Source organism: Botrytis deweyae (assembly GCF_014898535.1).
Source record: "Botrytis deweyae strain B1 chromosome Unknown BDEW_005, whole genome shotgun sequence".
Lineage (NCBI taxonomy): Eukaryota > Fungi > Ascomycota > Leotiomycetes > Helotiales > Sclerotiniaceae > Botrytis > Botrytis deweyae.
The window spans coordinates 856,845-872,365 of record NW_024066212.1 but is presented as its reverse complement, the minus strand read 5'-3'; the positions used below and the strand labels follow the sequence as shown (position 1 = coordinate 872,365).

Here is a 15,521-nt window from a genome sequence, read left to right as displayed (position 1 = left end):
GATTACAGAATCAAAGGTTATATGATTGAAAGTCATAAAATCAAAGAAATGCTGGTGAGGGGAGTGCACGAAGCGAGTTTCAGGCTCCGTGCGATATGGTGTTCTATCTAGGAGTCAAGCAATGCGAAAATGAAGCAATACTTATATAGATCTTGCTACGAGAATAGCGCTCTCGCTAGACCACTACAGTACGTAGATAGACTTGTGACTTATGATCATTCACCATTATCCATAGGACAAACAACCAAGTAGGGATCTAACAATCAAGAAGATCACAAATTGTACGGTATTCAACCCATCGCTATCTTTCCCATCTACTATGAAGTAGCTTCATTGGATATAAACACGAATCACACGATTAGATTAGATTTAGAAATAGCTTTAGAATATTAAATCTGATAATACAATGCATTCCAGATCAAACCATCAAACAACACAATTCGAAAAAATTGATCCTCATCCAACCCTTACACATGCATTCTATCTACAACCTCCTTCTTCCCCATTCCCTCTTCTCTGCAAGCACAATCTCTCAATCTAATTTATCTCCTTCCCCTTCCACACTCTCCCTATCTCTCACATCTCACATCTCCCATCTCATATCTCCCATCTCACTTCACCCACCCACCCACCCTACACTCAACACCAACATCAACATCAACCTCTCACTCTACTAACCCCCTTCCTAAAAAAAAAAACCTTCCACTCCAACCCCCTAATCCACATACACCCTCCCTCCACCCCCTCTCCAAACCTCACCCATATATCACCACCCTCCTCTCCCCTCCCTCCCACAAACAATCACCTACCTACCAAAACACAACATCTCAAAATCTTCACAAACGAAATCAAAGATTCCATCTAGCATCAAGTCAACCAACGATCCAATCTCCAACCAATTCAATACCTCGAGATACACAAACTCAGATAGAAAACACGATATACTCATCACGCCACAAAATTCCTCAGATTGCACAACATCAACATCACACATCGCACCTTTCTCTCAACCTCTCTCAAAATCTCAACCCAAAAAAAATTGACATAATATGTAAATTGAAAACAGCCCCCAAAGTTCTACATACATACATGCATAAATACAAACAGCAAACGTCCACTATTAATCATTACCACGGGCATCATCAAAAAGAAGTCAAGGCCAGAATAATTCTATCCTTGCTTCTTCCATTGCACTTTCTCCATATCTCCAATCTAGCCAATATCAATCTAGCTAGGTAAATGCAAGTGAATACTAAACCCAGGCCAAAAACCCAAACCATGCGGGGACATGCATGCCAATTAAGTTCAAACCAATCCATGATGTAGCCCCCAAACGCCAGGAAAAATATCAATTAACCCTCAAAGCTTCCGTTGGAAGTATGACACCCTCAAAATCCTACTTGCCCAATGAATTTATGCAACGCTATTATGCATTTAATTTATATACCCCAACTCCCGATACACCGTACAATGTGATAATTGATCAAGACTCGCTCTAGCTTATCAATCCATTAAGCTAATCTTGAAAGAACATGTCCTACCTCAACCATCAGATCAATACTCCGTTGATGGCACTTTTCGCTCCGCACATGAGAACAGATTTATGTGATTATCGCCTCTAGCAGCACAAGCTAACATCATACGATGCGGATGGAAAGCCGTAGCTGAAATGGGTGATTGACGAGCTTGATGTAAGAAGCTCGAGTATGGCTCCACTCTTGAGAGCTCTCTGCCATCGAAATTGAAAACCTTGACTGTATGATTTCCAGTGCCACTACAGATAAATTAGTATTCTTCAAGGAGAGAGAAAGGAAGTAGACTTACACAGCAAATACTGGAAGATGTTCATGAGTGCTTGCAGTACGTAGAGTATCCTTTGTAGCCTGAATAACTCGTAGTGGTTTGTCCATTCGAATGTCCCAAAGTTTAACTTTACCGTTGCGACTGGCGGAGAGAAGCTCTCTTTGACCACCTCGTTGCATATGCACACTCTTGATCCATACCCTGTCAGATTCATCTTTCCATTTCTTAACCATAGCTTCTTGTGGCTTGTTTCTAGCGTCAAATACTCTTATGGCACCATCACCAAAACCTGCCACGAAAACATTACCTGTCATTTGATCAGAAGTCAAAGACGTGACACAAGAGCCGGAGCGAGCATTGATATCAACAACACAAAGCTCTGGCGCCGCAGCCCACACTCTGATCACCTTTACATCACCGGCTACCAGGAGTTTTCCAGTAACTTGTTGCCAGTCAAATACCATACCAGAGTTGACGTTACTTGGGACAAGATGCGTCAAAGCCCTCCATGCCGAAGCAACCTCAATCTTTTTGTCGGAGTCATAATTCCTATAAATACGAATAACACCATCTGAAGACCCCGTCAACAAAAAGGCTTGATCGTCCTCATTGATAAATTGCAGATCACTAATCCTGGAACCTTCCGGATTACCATTTGAAAATCGACTAAGGCGGTCTTGCTTCTTCCAGTCCCAAACACAAATCGTGTCGCGATCATCAGACACGGCAAGATGATCTTCAAATTGATGGAGAGTCATTTTCGTCGGTTGGCTAGAGTTATTGAAAAATCCAGTAGCGTGCGTCCATTTGCCATTACCGGCAATTTCTTTCTGGGGTTGAGTATCGCGTAGAATTGCTTCATTCCTCGATCGTCTCCAAAGTCGTTCGTTATAATCAGTACTTCCAGGCTCCTCAGCTTCGTTTGGTTTCATCTGGGGTTCGCGGAAGTATTCAATCGACCATTCTAGGAAAGTACTTTCCAATGGGATGGTACATGGTTCCGACAGGTTTCGAGGTTGAAAACCGCCTGATGTTGGCTCATTTGCTGCATGATATGTGCCTGGGGTCGATGCGATATCATTCTGCTCCGGTGGAGAGTTAAAGTCTGGCGGGAGACGTGATCGCGTTGGCAAAGAATTCCGATTTAGGCCAGGTGACTTCAAACCAGATCTTCCGGTTGAGTCAGGTGGTGTCACTTCACCAGTAGAACCACCGAAAGGCAGGGTAAACAGGTAACTAGCTGTTCTTTTAAGTAAGCCTTGCTGACTCGACTGTGTGCTTGACAAAGTATCTTGTCGCGTTGGTGTACTGGGTCTTGTCTCAGACGTATGTGATTTTGCTGCCTTTGGTTTTGCTGAAATTCGACTTATGTCATCAAACAGTTTACGGGCTGCAGCGCCAACTGGTGAGCGAAGGAGTGAGATATGGAGAGCATCCACAATAATGGTTGCATTCCGCTGAACTTCGGGATGTGGATCGATTGCCATTATTAGAACGTGTTTCCAAACCACAGCAAAAATGGAATTGTGAGACAAGCCCTGAGCTGTGGCTTTGATGGTACCATCCTTATTTCTGTTATCCATACGAGCATAGTGCAATCCCATTTTGTGGTCATTTCCATCGTCGAGAGGAGGGGATTGTCTATACTCTCGTTCCTCCTGTAGCTGTTCGAATGCCACTACCCAGAACTTACTCTCATATCGATGTATAAACTTAGAGAAATATACCAGCAGTTCTTTGCGGACCATGGCGTTTCCATCATTTGCTAGTTCTATGACGGTCCACGATATTGACTCCTCATTTCGAGCAACCTCATCTGTCAGGTCGGGGATTCCCAGAAAAGTTGTCATGGCGTATAACATGGCAGCTCTGACTTCGCAGCATACATCGCGAACCAGACCGGATAATTTTGCAGGTGCATTCTCTCTGATACCCCGCCATTTCGCTTCAGGGAGATCATTCCAAAGCTGACTGATACATAGACACGCCCATTGTCGCAAAAGTGGGTTGTCTGCATTCTGCAAGTGTGTTAAACAGTAAGTCATGATATCTGTTTGGTTGCAGACATTTTGACCTTGCTTGTAACCATTGCAGAGCATGGCTAGAATAAACGCACACATAGCTTTGTGTTCAAGGCTATCCACTACTGGAAGACCTTCATTGGGTTTCAAAATACTTGAGAAGTAGTTGTAGCCACTATCTTTCAACAAATCTTGTTGACATGTGAGATCAACAGCGAGAACACGAGTCCAGATAAATACCATCACGGGTTTCAATTCTGCCGCGGCTGATTGTAACAATTTTAAAACATATGGAAAGATACCTATGCTCAAAGCAAGGTTTACTGCCCAAGGACCCATGTCAAGAAACTTCCCTAACAGTATCAAAGCTCGTACTCGATGCTGCTGACTGAGGAGAACCTGGAGAACAACTGGGAGCTGGTCGGGAGCTTTGTGAGTTACAGCACCCTGCGTTAGATAAACCTCAAATGCTGTGAGTTGTTCCGTGAAGAAACTGGAGTTCTGGAATTCATAATCTGGAAGTTGCCCAGACTCCTTCATCTCCAGCGACGGCAATTGAGCCAAAGCCATTTCCACGGCCAAATCCCAACTTTCCCAAAGAGAATGTTGATGGGTGTCTGGTAGTTGCGGGTATGATTGTGGGTGGCATCCATAAGCTGACATGATTCTCTGCGCTAACAAAAAGTTTCTGAATAAAGCTGCGACCATCAAATCTTGTCTGAAGAACTTCCTAAACAAGGGTCTAGGGAGAGTGGTCCAAGCTATAGTATCCGTAATGGCTGTAAAGATCCAGTTCAGCTCTCCCAGAGGGGTGCGCCTTTCTTGCAGTCTACCAGGAAGTTTTTTGGCTCGCTCTGGTGAAACTTGTGATGGAAGAGGGTTTTGTAAAACAAAAAACCACAAGGCCATTTCAATAGGGGTAGTCAGGCATGCTGTGAAGACATCAGCAGGGAGCAGAGGATTTGTAGGTAGGTTTTCCTTAATTCCACATGCTGCCAGGTGAATGTAAGGCTTATAGTTTGTAACTACATAATTTGGATCTTTTTTCGAGTTTTCAAGCTCTTCTTGTTCATGCTTGTCCACAAAGCGATGAAAGTTATTCAAGATGTTGCCCGAATCTGAACAGTCCCAAACGAAGAACGTCGGTGCTTGTAGCCATGTTTGTAGATCGTACAATGAAACTGGAATGTACTGCGTGTAGTTCTTGTTAAAGACCCAAATCTCCCCAGATGAAGTAGGCTTTGGAACACCATGACCATTGTAATGGAAGAGAACTCGTTCTTCTTTAGCATTCCGACGGAGTGATATGCAGAATTTCTTCGTCTCTTCAACGGATGGATCCAAATATTGCTTGTATCTTGTTCGAATGGCCAATGTCTCGTATTGGGCTTGTAAAGATTTTCCAATCGTCTCCAGAGCCTTTTGCACAGGAGGATGTGAAGGATCCTGCCAAGCCTCCAACTTTGCACCAGGTGTAGTCTTCAGTTGATCGGGTGGTTCGACTCCAATATTTAGGCATATTGCTAATGCTGCAGATACGGTTTTTAGACGATCCTTCATCCGCCAATCCTGAAGCTCATATCCCAGTGATTTAGGGTTGCCCGTCGTCTCGTGTCGCTTATCCGTAAAGTACATGTACCAGTTCTGTTGTACAATGTCAGTACTGGTTTCTAAGCCTAGGTCCACATAGTCAACTCCAAGCGCCCAGCCCAATGAAGATTGAACGCGGTGATGTTGCGCTCGACGGGACGCTGAGCCGTTGTTTGAGACTGCAATCACATATTCGCGTTCCTCACAGAAATAGTCTGCGCCTTCCCAATCTTCGTTTGCTACGGGCGAGAAAAAATCGAAGCTTTCAACAAAAGAGTAACTTAAACTCCAAACATCAAAATAATCATCCATGCTTCGGAAAGAAAAGGACGTTATGATATATATAAGATAAAAATCTGCTTAGGTCCAGGGGTTGTCGGGTTGAAATAGTGGCATATTCAAAGGTTTGGTAGACTGATGCCGGACCGAGATACCATCATTGAAGGAAAGAACAACTTACGTTTGCTAGTTGCGAAACATACTCTTCAGATGCATAATTAGTTCCAAAACCGTGCCTTTCTCCCCAATCTTGTATATCTTCTTCCATATCTACATTTGCATCTTCACCTCTCGGACCATAATCACTCTTGGATCTTTGAAGCAGTGCAGCTGGTCTGCGCCGTATTTTATCTGGCTCCGAATCATCTTGTGATGATTCTGCAGTAGCTCCAGTCGAAGTTGTTGGCCGTGTGCTTGATCCATTCTGCGATGTACCATTGATGCGATCCAAGTTCGCCGGCGCATATGCAGATCCAGCTTCTACGCCGTTGACAGGCTGTATTGGATCATTGCTAACAGTATGCCTCGAATTCATGGTTCCTAACGTGCCATTCATACCATTCATTGCCGGACTCGAATGTGGCAGTTGTTGTGAGTTCGGCACAGTGGCAAACGTATGGTTTTGAGGTTGAGGTTGAGGTTGTTGACCTGAAGGTGAATTTAAATTTGGAGTGGGATTTGATCGGTGTAGATTGTGTTGTTGGCGGGGAGCTCCATGCTGAACGGCAACTGCTGTCATGATCTTAAATGGGAAAAATTACCATTCTTCAAACACTAATTGCTCATTGGATACTTGAAAGTCGAAAAATGAATAAATTGAGGCGGTCGAGAGGGCGGTCGAGGTTTCGGTAAGGCCTCGCGATGAGTTGGTTGAAGGTCTTCTAGAAAGATAATCTGTATCTGTGAATCTAATAATGACCGTTAGGCGGGAATTTACATCAAAAAACAATCAGACGCGTGGATCAAGAGAACCAACAGTTCAGTGGCGATTACTAAATGACGTACAATTGGTGAATTATATAATACCACGAGGTTGAAAGATCAATTTCGAGTGGAGGCAGAATTATATATATTCGAGTGAATCGAAATAAATATCTATGTACGGAGAGTACCTATGTACCTGTGAGTTGTGAAAGTAGCAGTAGGTATCTTTTATCACTATCATACCTTGAAACGAGATGTCACGAGCTGGGAATATTTGAATGTAATAGAATGACCGCCTTACAAATTGGACTTAGCACAACCGAGATCCCGCTCTATGTACCGACGCCACAATATAACGTGGCTGATGTGGATTTTTAGCCAGCTCGTGGCTGACTAAGCATGTACACGGGTCGGGTAGCTGGAGCTTGTCGTTGTGGCTCAAAATTGATAAGATGGCTCGAGGATGGATGTCATGATGCAGGAGATGGTGATGCTAGGTACCTATACAGAGATGGGGATGAGGTGTACCCAGGTTGAAAGAACCGCTGAATCTCAAATCATATATATTTATATATATATATATATATCGACTCACTGTTGAAATTTCCAAAGTTTATCAAGCAAACTCTCGACTTCACTTGACCCCCCCCTTTCTTCCCTTCCCAATCCATCGGAAGATTGACCTGATACAATGTTGTACTGCATTCTCAATTTGCTCAACTCTCCAGCTTTCCATTCCACTAAACTACTATCAATCGCTCCATCGATTCTGGTTGTGGATTTCGCATATTTCATGCACGATGCAAGTTATTGTGACCGGAATATTTTAGGTGCGCAAAGGAGATCTGATTGTTACCTATCACCCAGTGTTTCGGTTTACCAAGGAAGAAACATGAGAATCGTTGTACCATTCAGTACCTATATTCATCGCCTTGTTCCAGAAGAGATCTTTATGTCCTTGGGGGATCACCCTCTCTACCATGGATTGCTAGAATTGTACGCAATATGTAGGTCATCTGTCAAACAATTTTCAAAGGATTTTAGCCGCCAGAAGTCTGAACCCCCAAACATTACACCTCCAATCATATGTTACATATTCTGTTTCTTCTCCAAAGTGAGCATTAGACGAAGATAGAGGGATTTGATTTTCATGAGGATAGGTAGTGTAACCGTTGCCCCGGATCCTCCACAGCTTGAAAAGATCTCAAAATGGTACTGCACAGAGAAGCAGAAGCGTAGGATGGTCAAAAAGTTTATTTATCGATCTCGTGGATACATCGCCACTGCATCGCCCAGATCTTTATCTCTTCTCATTTGTTGAATGAGGATGTAAGAAATATGACAGCATGCAGCCGGATGGTTCAAGATCAAACGCCCAGCCGTGATTGGACCTATAGGAAAGCAAATGTATTTGACCGAACAAATCTTCTGTCTACCTATTGCAACGATGGAAACCGACGCACTGCTAATCCGGGATCATGAATAGATGATCGCCTTCGTATGAGATATCTGGTTGGCTGGATAAGTCGAATTGGAGGCATTGCTGCATACTAATCAAGCGGGTGCCGACATATTTTGTAGCTACGATTCAACCCCTTCATCGTGGACCCCCTTCAGAGATTCCATCAATTGTTCGAGAAGGATTAAATAGGATTCTACGTATCTGGAGAAAAGATGACGAGTAAGTAAAAGGAAACATGAAAGATTTATCTCTATTTTCACGGTAGTCCGAATGCATAGGAAGCAGAAGCAAGGGCCTCAAATGTCGATACTTAATTTGATAGCCCTACCCATAAATTACTTGGGTATGAAATGAAACTTCCAACCGTCGATCGGATTGAGTAAGGTGCGCATGAATGAGAAGATGATGAGTGGAACAGAAATGAAGGGGAAATGGTCCAGAGTCAGGGGTACATGACAATGGCTGGACGTGAACGATGAGGTAGGTATGTATTAGAAATCCTACATTGTACATCATACATCCATCGTACATCGTACATATGTACATATCATAGAGAAGTGTGGGAAACGTTCAGCAGGAAAAGAAGAGAAAGACTTTACTGGGGACTAGGGACTAGGGACTAGGGACCAGCTATATATCGCAGAAAGGTACCTACATACTTCGTACATAGATTAGCTTCGTACTCCGTACATATCCATATATGAATATGATACGGAACGGATGTACAGACGCGGAGGCTGCAGAACTTGGGAATTTTGACTCAGTCTCTTTTCCACCAATCTGATTCTCATCCTCTTCATATAAGACAAGCCAAATTGATATGGCTCTAGGGAAGGGGGAAAAGGGTAATGGCAAGGGTAATCTCAACGTTAACCGTTTCCCCCTTTCCCATCTCTCTTACCACAACAGCGACTAGGCAGGTACATAATCACAATACACTTTCTCCCACGTCAATATTAAGCCTTTATTTGCACACCATTTGACGAATGTATTCATTGTCAGGGTATTGTCAGGATTGGATCTCAACCCCTGGTCCATCTCATTCCAAAATTGTGGTTCTTTGGTACCTGAAAGATAAAACAAGGCGTATGACCATGCTGTACGGAGGAGCAGGCAATTAGTTACAAGGTGGTCATATTTTATACTTTTGGAGTTGGTGGTTCTGCTGGTTGAACTTGTTGTATATTACTCCTAGCCTCTAGGTAGCTGCAGGCACATATGAGATACTACCTATTCTAGGTACTTCTGTCGAGGCAGGGCTTCCAAGATCAGGTCAGGCAGGTCAAGCGATAAAATTTACTTGGACGGAGTAGAGATACGAACAGGAGACTCAACTCAATTCAACTCAATTCAACTCACCTCACCTCAACTCAACCCAACTCACCATCCTTCACTCACTCATCATACTTCCAATTGACCCTCCCTCAACAGAGTTTGTCTTGGAATAGAGAAACTATCACATCACATCCTATCCCATCCTGTCCCATCTCGTCCCATCTCATCCCATCCCATCTCATCTCATCCCATTCATTCCATTCCATGCCATCATCATTCTCCCCATCTCCCCCATTTTCATCATCACCACAATACTTTAATACTATTCCGAGCTTTTTCCTACCTCTTCTCCTTCTTCCCCATCAATACCGTTCTTGCGCTTCGAATCATCCAATACATTATTCGATTGTTTACGATTCATATTCACATTCACATTCATATTGTTTTTTACTTGATAGAAACTTTGAATTAAATCCCATAAAATAAAAATAACCACCAACACTCCCAAATCCCAGCCATTTCTAAACAGCAAGAACCCTGGACATTGGCTCAGACTTAATCCCTTTTCCTGAGACTTTCCAAACCAAGTTTAATAATAATCTCGAATTTCTCAAACATAAACAACAATCGTTTGTATTAAACGAATTCGCTATCTCGTCGAAAAGAAAACATTTATCCACTTGCGCTGCCGGCATTGGGAAGAAGTGAAAGTGGTTGGCCTCGAATGGCACGATGGCATTCCTCTTCAAGAGCAAAAAGAATGCAGATAAGGCTCAAGCCTTGAGAGATGGCGGCAATGGGGCACCCGGTTCACAATCATCCCTCCAGAGCGAGAAAGGCCGTATGCCGCAACAAGCTGAGAGGACGACGACCCCTTCGAGTAGTGTCAATAATTCCATTACGTCGCTGCAAGGAGGCAATCCAGCGACGCCAAGTCCCGAACAATTAAACGGACGACGAGGACCAAACCCAGAGCAAGCGCAGGATCTCGCGGTAAGTGATTGGCAATATTTTTCTGAATTTCGCAGATCGCAATTACTATACTGAGATTGGATCCAAATACTGATTGATGATGTCTGCGTATAGTTGCGAAACGGCGCGCCGCCGCCAACACAGTCAATGAATTCAAATCCTAATTCCTCATTATACCCATGGTCGCAGCGAAGAATAACATATACAACTAATCATCCTCCTCCTTTTCCTCGATATGGCGCCGCTGTCAATTCCATGGCCTCGAAAGAGGGTGAGATATACCTCATGGGAGGTCTCATTAACAGCTCAACAGTAAAGGGTGATTTATGGATGGTAGAAGCGGGTGCAAATATGGCATGCTACCCATTGGGCACTACATCTGAAGGTCCAGGGCCAAGAGTCGGCCATGCGAGTTTATTGGTGGGAAATGCATTTATTGTATATGGAGGAGATACCAAGATGGAGGATTCTGATGTTCTAGATGAAACTCTATACCTCTTGAATACTTGTAAGTCAACCCGGCCACATATGGGAAACATGCTAAAGGATTATTAGCTACGAGACAATGGTCGAGAGCTGTCCCAGCGGGACCGAGACCGGCCGGAAGATATGGGCACTCACTGAACATTTTGGGCTCAAAAATCTATGTCTTTGGTGGTCAAGTCGAGGGATATTTTATGAATGATCTGGTTGCATTTGACTTGAATCAATTGCAAATTCCGACAAATAGATGGGAAATGCTTATAAAGAATAGTGATGAAGGTGGACCTCCTGTCGGACAGATACCCCCAGCTAGGACAAACCATTCTGTGGTCACTTTCAATGAGAAGCTTTTCCTGTAAGTTTATAACAACGAAACAGCTGATAGCCTGAACGACTACTGATTCTTTTAGATTTGGAGGAACTAATGGCTTTCAATGGTTTAATGATGTTTGGTGCTACGATCCGATCACTAATGCATGGACTCAACTGGATTGTATTGGATATATTCCAGCTCCTCGAGAGGGCCATGCCGCTGCGATTGTCGACGATGTAATGTATATTTTCGGTGGTCGAACTGAAGAAGGTGCAGATCTAGGCGATTTAGCAGCATTCAGAATCTCATCCAGGCGTTGGTATACCTTTCAGAATATGGGGCCGTCACCTTCCCCGCGTTCTGGACACAGTATGACGGCGTATGGCAAACAAATCATTGTTCTTGCTGGGGAACCAAGCACAGCAACTCGCGAAGCTCAAGATCTTGCAACCGTTTACGTCCTCGACACAAGCAAAATTCGATATCCCAATGATCAGCAATCATCCCAACAGTCTCAACAAGGTGCTGTTAATGAACGTGTGCCTGGGGGTAGACGTCCAAGTGCAGGTGAGAAGAGTGGACTGGGACCCCGAAACATGGGCTCTAGGGAAAATTCCGCATTACCAGAGCCAAAGAAAAATAACGGCCCACCAAGAGAGGGCGCAAATAGTCGAAATGGAGGACAACCAAATGTGAACGGTAACGATTCCAACGGCGTCGCTCCTGGTTCAGCTCAACCCCAGGGCCCACAACCTGGTTCGAAACTACCTAGGGCATCAATGGGACAGCCTGGTCCACCACCACAACAGCAAGTACCAAATCCTCGAGGTCCTAATGCCGGTCCTAATGGTAGAGGCCCCAGAGGTCCCCAGGGTCCACAAGGTCCACAAGGCTCACAGGGCTCTCAAGGTCCTCAAGGTCCTCAAGGTCCTCAAGGTCCTCAGAATGCTCAGAGTCCTCCAGCGCAAGGGAGACCCAACAATCAATTTGGTCCTGCTATCGATACCTCTATGCGAAACCCCAAATTGGAGAATATTCCTCTGGCGCAACGAGCACTCTCGCCTGCACAGGAAGAAAGTCCCCAGGCTCGAGAGAGTCCAATCACCAATGGCCCACGTCCTCCACTTCAAAGTGTTTTACAGCAAGAACATCAATCATCACATAACCAAATTCCTCCCCAGATGCAAGCTGGTGTTCCGCCCCCATCACAACCACCATCACAACCACAACCACCGCCACAATCACAACCCCAACAAATTGCCAAATCCATAGCAAGGCAAGATTCCGATGCCAGGCAACCTCAGCAAACGCCAAAGTCAATAAGCAGGCAAGATTCTAACGCTCAGCAACCGAGTGGCACGAACTCGAGAGCCTCGTCGAAACAAAGACAGCCTCGTGGTCAAAGTTCAGTGGATAGTAATACAGATGTTTCTTTGAGAGATGTTATGAGTCGTCAAGTGTCGCCTCCCCCGCCTACAAGACAACCAAGTAATCCTCTTAGTCGAAGGACTTCGGCCAGAGGTTCTCAAACTGTGACGTTGCTAAAGGAGTTAGATGCTGCTAGAAATAGAAATGCCTGGTATGCTTCGGAACTCGAACTTGCACGGAAAGCCGGATATACGCCAAACCCTTCGACCAGTCCTATGCTAGATCAAAAAGCAGCAGAGTCTTTCGATGACGATGACAAACCACTCATTGAAGCACTTTTGGCAATGAAAGCAGAACTAGCGAATGTCCAGGGCTCAATCGACAAACAAGCGGTTCTTGCAGCAAAACAAATTGCCGAGGTCGAAAAGCAACGAGATGCAGCCATCAATGAAGCGGTGTATCATAAAGCAAAACTTGCAGCTCACGCTGGAAGTCAAAGTAGCACGCCACAGCCCGACAGCGAGAATAGAGACATCGAAGCCATGACAAATGATCGATCTTCAGATATCAGTAGGAAATTGGCTGCCGCTCTGGCTTCGCAACGAGATCTCAAGAACAAGGTGGATAGTCTTACCGCCGAGCTCGAAGCTGAAAAACGTGGAAGACAACTCGCCGAGGATACTGCCAATATCACACAATCACGAATGGCTGAACTACAAACATATAAACAACAGAATTCTTCCGAGGTTGAACTTCTCAAAGCAGAGTTGCACGAATTAGAAGTTGCAGCCAGGGAAGAGGCGATTGTTTGTCAAGAAGCCGTCGCAGCCGCACAACTTATTCAAGCTGAAAAGGATGAGTTAGAAGCACGACACAAAGAAATATTGGGCACTGCGCAGGATCACAGCGAGACATTTGAATCGCTCCGAGAAGCCATAACGTCGTCCGCCGATATGAAGAACCTATTGGAACGAAAACTTGATGAGGAACGTGCTTTACGCGAAACGGTCGAAGAAAAACTCTCTGCGCTGCGAGCTGAGCACGAAAATCGTACTTCTGAGCTAGAGTCTGTTACCCGTCGTCTGAGAGATGCCGAAGAAATTGCTGAACAACATGCAATTGAAGCTCGAACTCACAAAGAAGCAGTACTATCTGGCCTCGATAAAGTCGCGAGTAGTAAAGATTTTGCGCCAAAGGATTCTGCCAGAGATGACCGCGCTTCAGCCCTCGAGGCACAAGTCCAAGCGTCTAATGCCTTGGTTCGTAAATATCAAGCTGCAGCGAACACCGCTTCAGACAAGCTTCGAAGTGCCGAAGAACGCATTGCTGGGTTGGAGGCTTATCAAGAGCAGGCAAGTCGGGAAGGCATGTCTATTCGAAAGCAGCTTCAAGCGTATATGCGTGAAACACAATCACTCCAAGCTGCTAACTCTGATATGAAACATCAGCTTGCTAACCAACAGTTGGAGACGAATGCAGTCAACGTACAACACAACACTTTGAAGGATATTCTTGGTGAGCGTGGTATCAGTCCTGTAGGTGCATCAAGAACTCGAGGATTGTCTAGTCCTCAATCGGGTTCCAATACACCAGACATGGCACGTCTCCGTGAACTGGAACAACAACTGGCAGCTAGTATGCATTTACACCAAGAAACCAAGGAAGCCTTTGAGAGCCGAGAGCAAGAAGCCGAGAGTGCTTATCGCGAGAAGTTGAGTCAATTAGAGAATGACTATCAATCTGCCGTCCACTACGTAAAGGGTACCGAAAAAATGCTCAAACGAATGAAGGACGAATTGTCGAGATACAAGCAAGATAATACACGATTGAAGGAACAGCTCGCGGCTGCCGAGGAACGATCTACAGCAACAAAATCGCCTACGAACTGGGAGAGTGAACGTGCTGGTTTGGTTGGTCAAATTGAGACACTCCAGTCTGAGATTAATACATCTACTGCGCAAATGGAAAAGCAATTGACGGATGTTCAAAAGGAATTGCAAGACACTCAAACTAGCAACTCTGAACTGAGGGAGAAGTATGAAGCCTTAGAAAAGCAATTAGCTTCTAGCAGTGAACAAGCACGTCATGAACTTGAGCAATTGCAAGAAGAAAATGCTCAGTTAGAAAAGCGTGCTCAAGACGCTGAGGAAAAGGTTTCATTGCTACTTGATCAAGTTGAGTCATCGGTTGATAATTACCGTCGTCAATCACGTAATCTCGATAGTATGGTTGGAGCGACAGCTCCTTCTACAAACCAACGAAACTCAATTGGTCACGAATCGGTTTCTGAATCCTCGATGTATGGTGGTGCGAATGACAACCGCAATAGCATGGCCTTGGATAGTCTTGCCTCGGAATTAGAAACGCTCCGAACGCAATGGGAAACGACAAACAAGAACTATAGACTTAGTGGCTTCGGTGATTTCGAGGAACGACCTACTACTAGCAAATCCGACGCCGACACTGGTCCTCAATTAAGTGGTAGTCTTGCAGATTGGAGAAAACGATTAGATGCCGAAGAGCAAGAAGCTAAATCAAGAAAGGGAAGCTTGACTGGTTCGGAAAGAATTATGAGTCCTACTGGCGGTAGAAATGATTCTAATGCCGGTGTATCAGCTTCGAATTAAGTCAACCCACTTTGACTTGGTAGTAATAACATTGGGGGTTGGGATTTCGGATAAAGATATTTGTTTAATTGTTTTAGATTGATTGCTTCCTTACATTAGGGAAGGGATTTTGAGCTGGGTGTCGAATTATATACATACATGGACAGAATTCGGGATGGCCACCACATTTTAATGAATTTATGAGGATAGGGGATAAGATAAAGATACCGAATGGAGAGGAAGATATTAAAGCAAATTGTGTGTTCTGGTGGTCCGGCTACCTTCTTTCTTCGTTCCTCTTTATTACTGTTTATTTGGCAATTTATACACTGTTGCTTCTTGCATATAATTCATTTGCTTGCTTGGTGGGGTTGTTTTGATGGACATGGAGGAAGGGTGAAGGAAAAATATCACATTTGCATTGC

General features: G+C 44.4%; 2 protein-coding genes across 2 annotated transcripts; one reads left to right on the top strand and one right to left on the bottom strand.

Annotated features, from left to right (window-relative positions):
- Nucleotides 1-990: 990 nt before the first annotated feature.
- EAE98_002903 (uncharacterized protein) lies at nt 991-6,810 on the bottom strand. The gene is made up of 4 exons (XM_038950523.1): nt 6,699-6,810; nt 5,875-6,601; nt 1,825-5,468; nt 991-1,774 (listed from the first exon to the last, which is right to left on the bottom strand). Exons 2-4 carry the CDS (start codon nt 6,430-6,432, stop codon nt 1,555-1,557), a joined length of 4,422 nt encoding a protein of 1,473 aa, XP_038813052.1. The 5' UTR covers nt 6,433-6,601; nt 6,699-6,810; the 3' UTR covers nt 991-1,554.
- A 3,276-nt stretch (nt 6,811-10,086) lies between these two features.
- EAE98_002902 (uncharacterized protein) lies at nt 10,087-15,117 on the top strand (the record flags this gene model as incomplete). Its single annotated transcript, XM_038950522.1, has 4 exons — nt 10,087-10,347; nt 10,441-10,834; nt 10,882-11,164; nt 11,220-15,117. 4 exons carry the CDS (start codon nt 10,087-10,089, stop codon nt 15,115-15,117), a joined length of 4,836 nt encoding a protein of 1,611 aa, XP_038813051.1.
- Between the last annotated feature and the right edge of the window lie 404 nt (nt 15,118-15,521).

Bases quoted from the DNA above. Each gene is read 5' to 3' on its own strand.
- EAE98_002903 (XM_038950523.1), bottom strand. From the start codon at position 6,432: ATGACAGCAGTTGCCGTTCAGCATGGAGCTCCCCGCCAACAACACAAT. The intron at 5,469-5,874 runs GTAAGTTGTTCT...ATTGTACAACAG, and splicing joins ATGTTTCGCAACTAGCAAAC to AACTGGTACATGTACTTTAC. The intron at 1,775-1,824 runs GTAAGTCTACTT...ATTTATCTGTAG, and splicing joins CATCTTCCAGTATTTGCTGT to TGGCACTGGAAATCATACAG.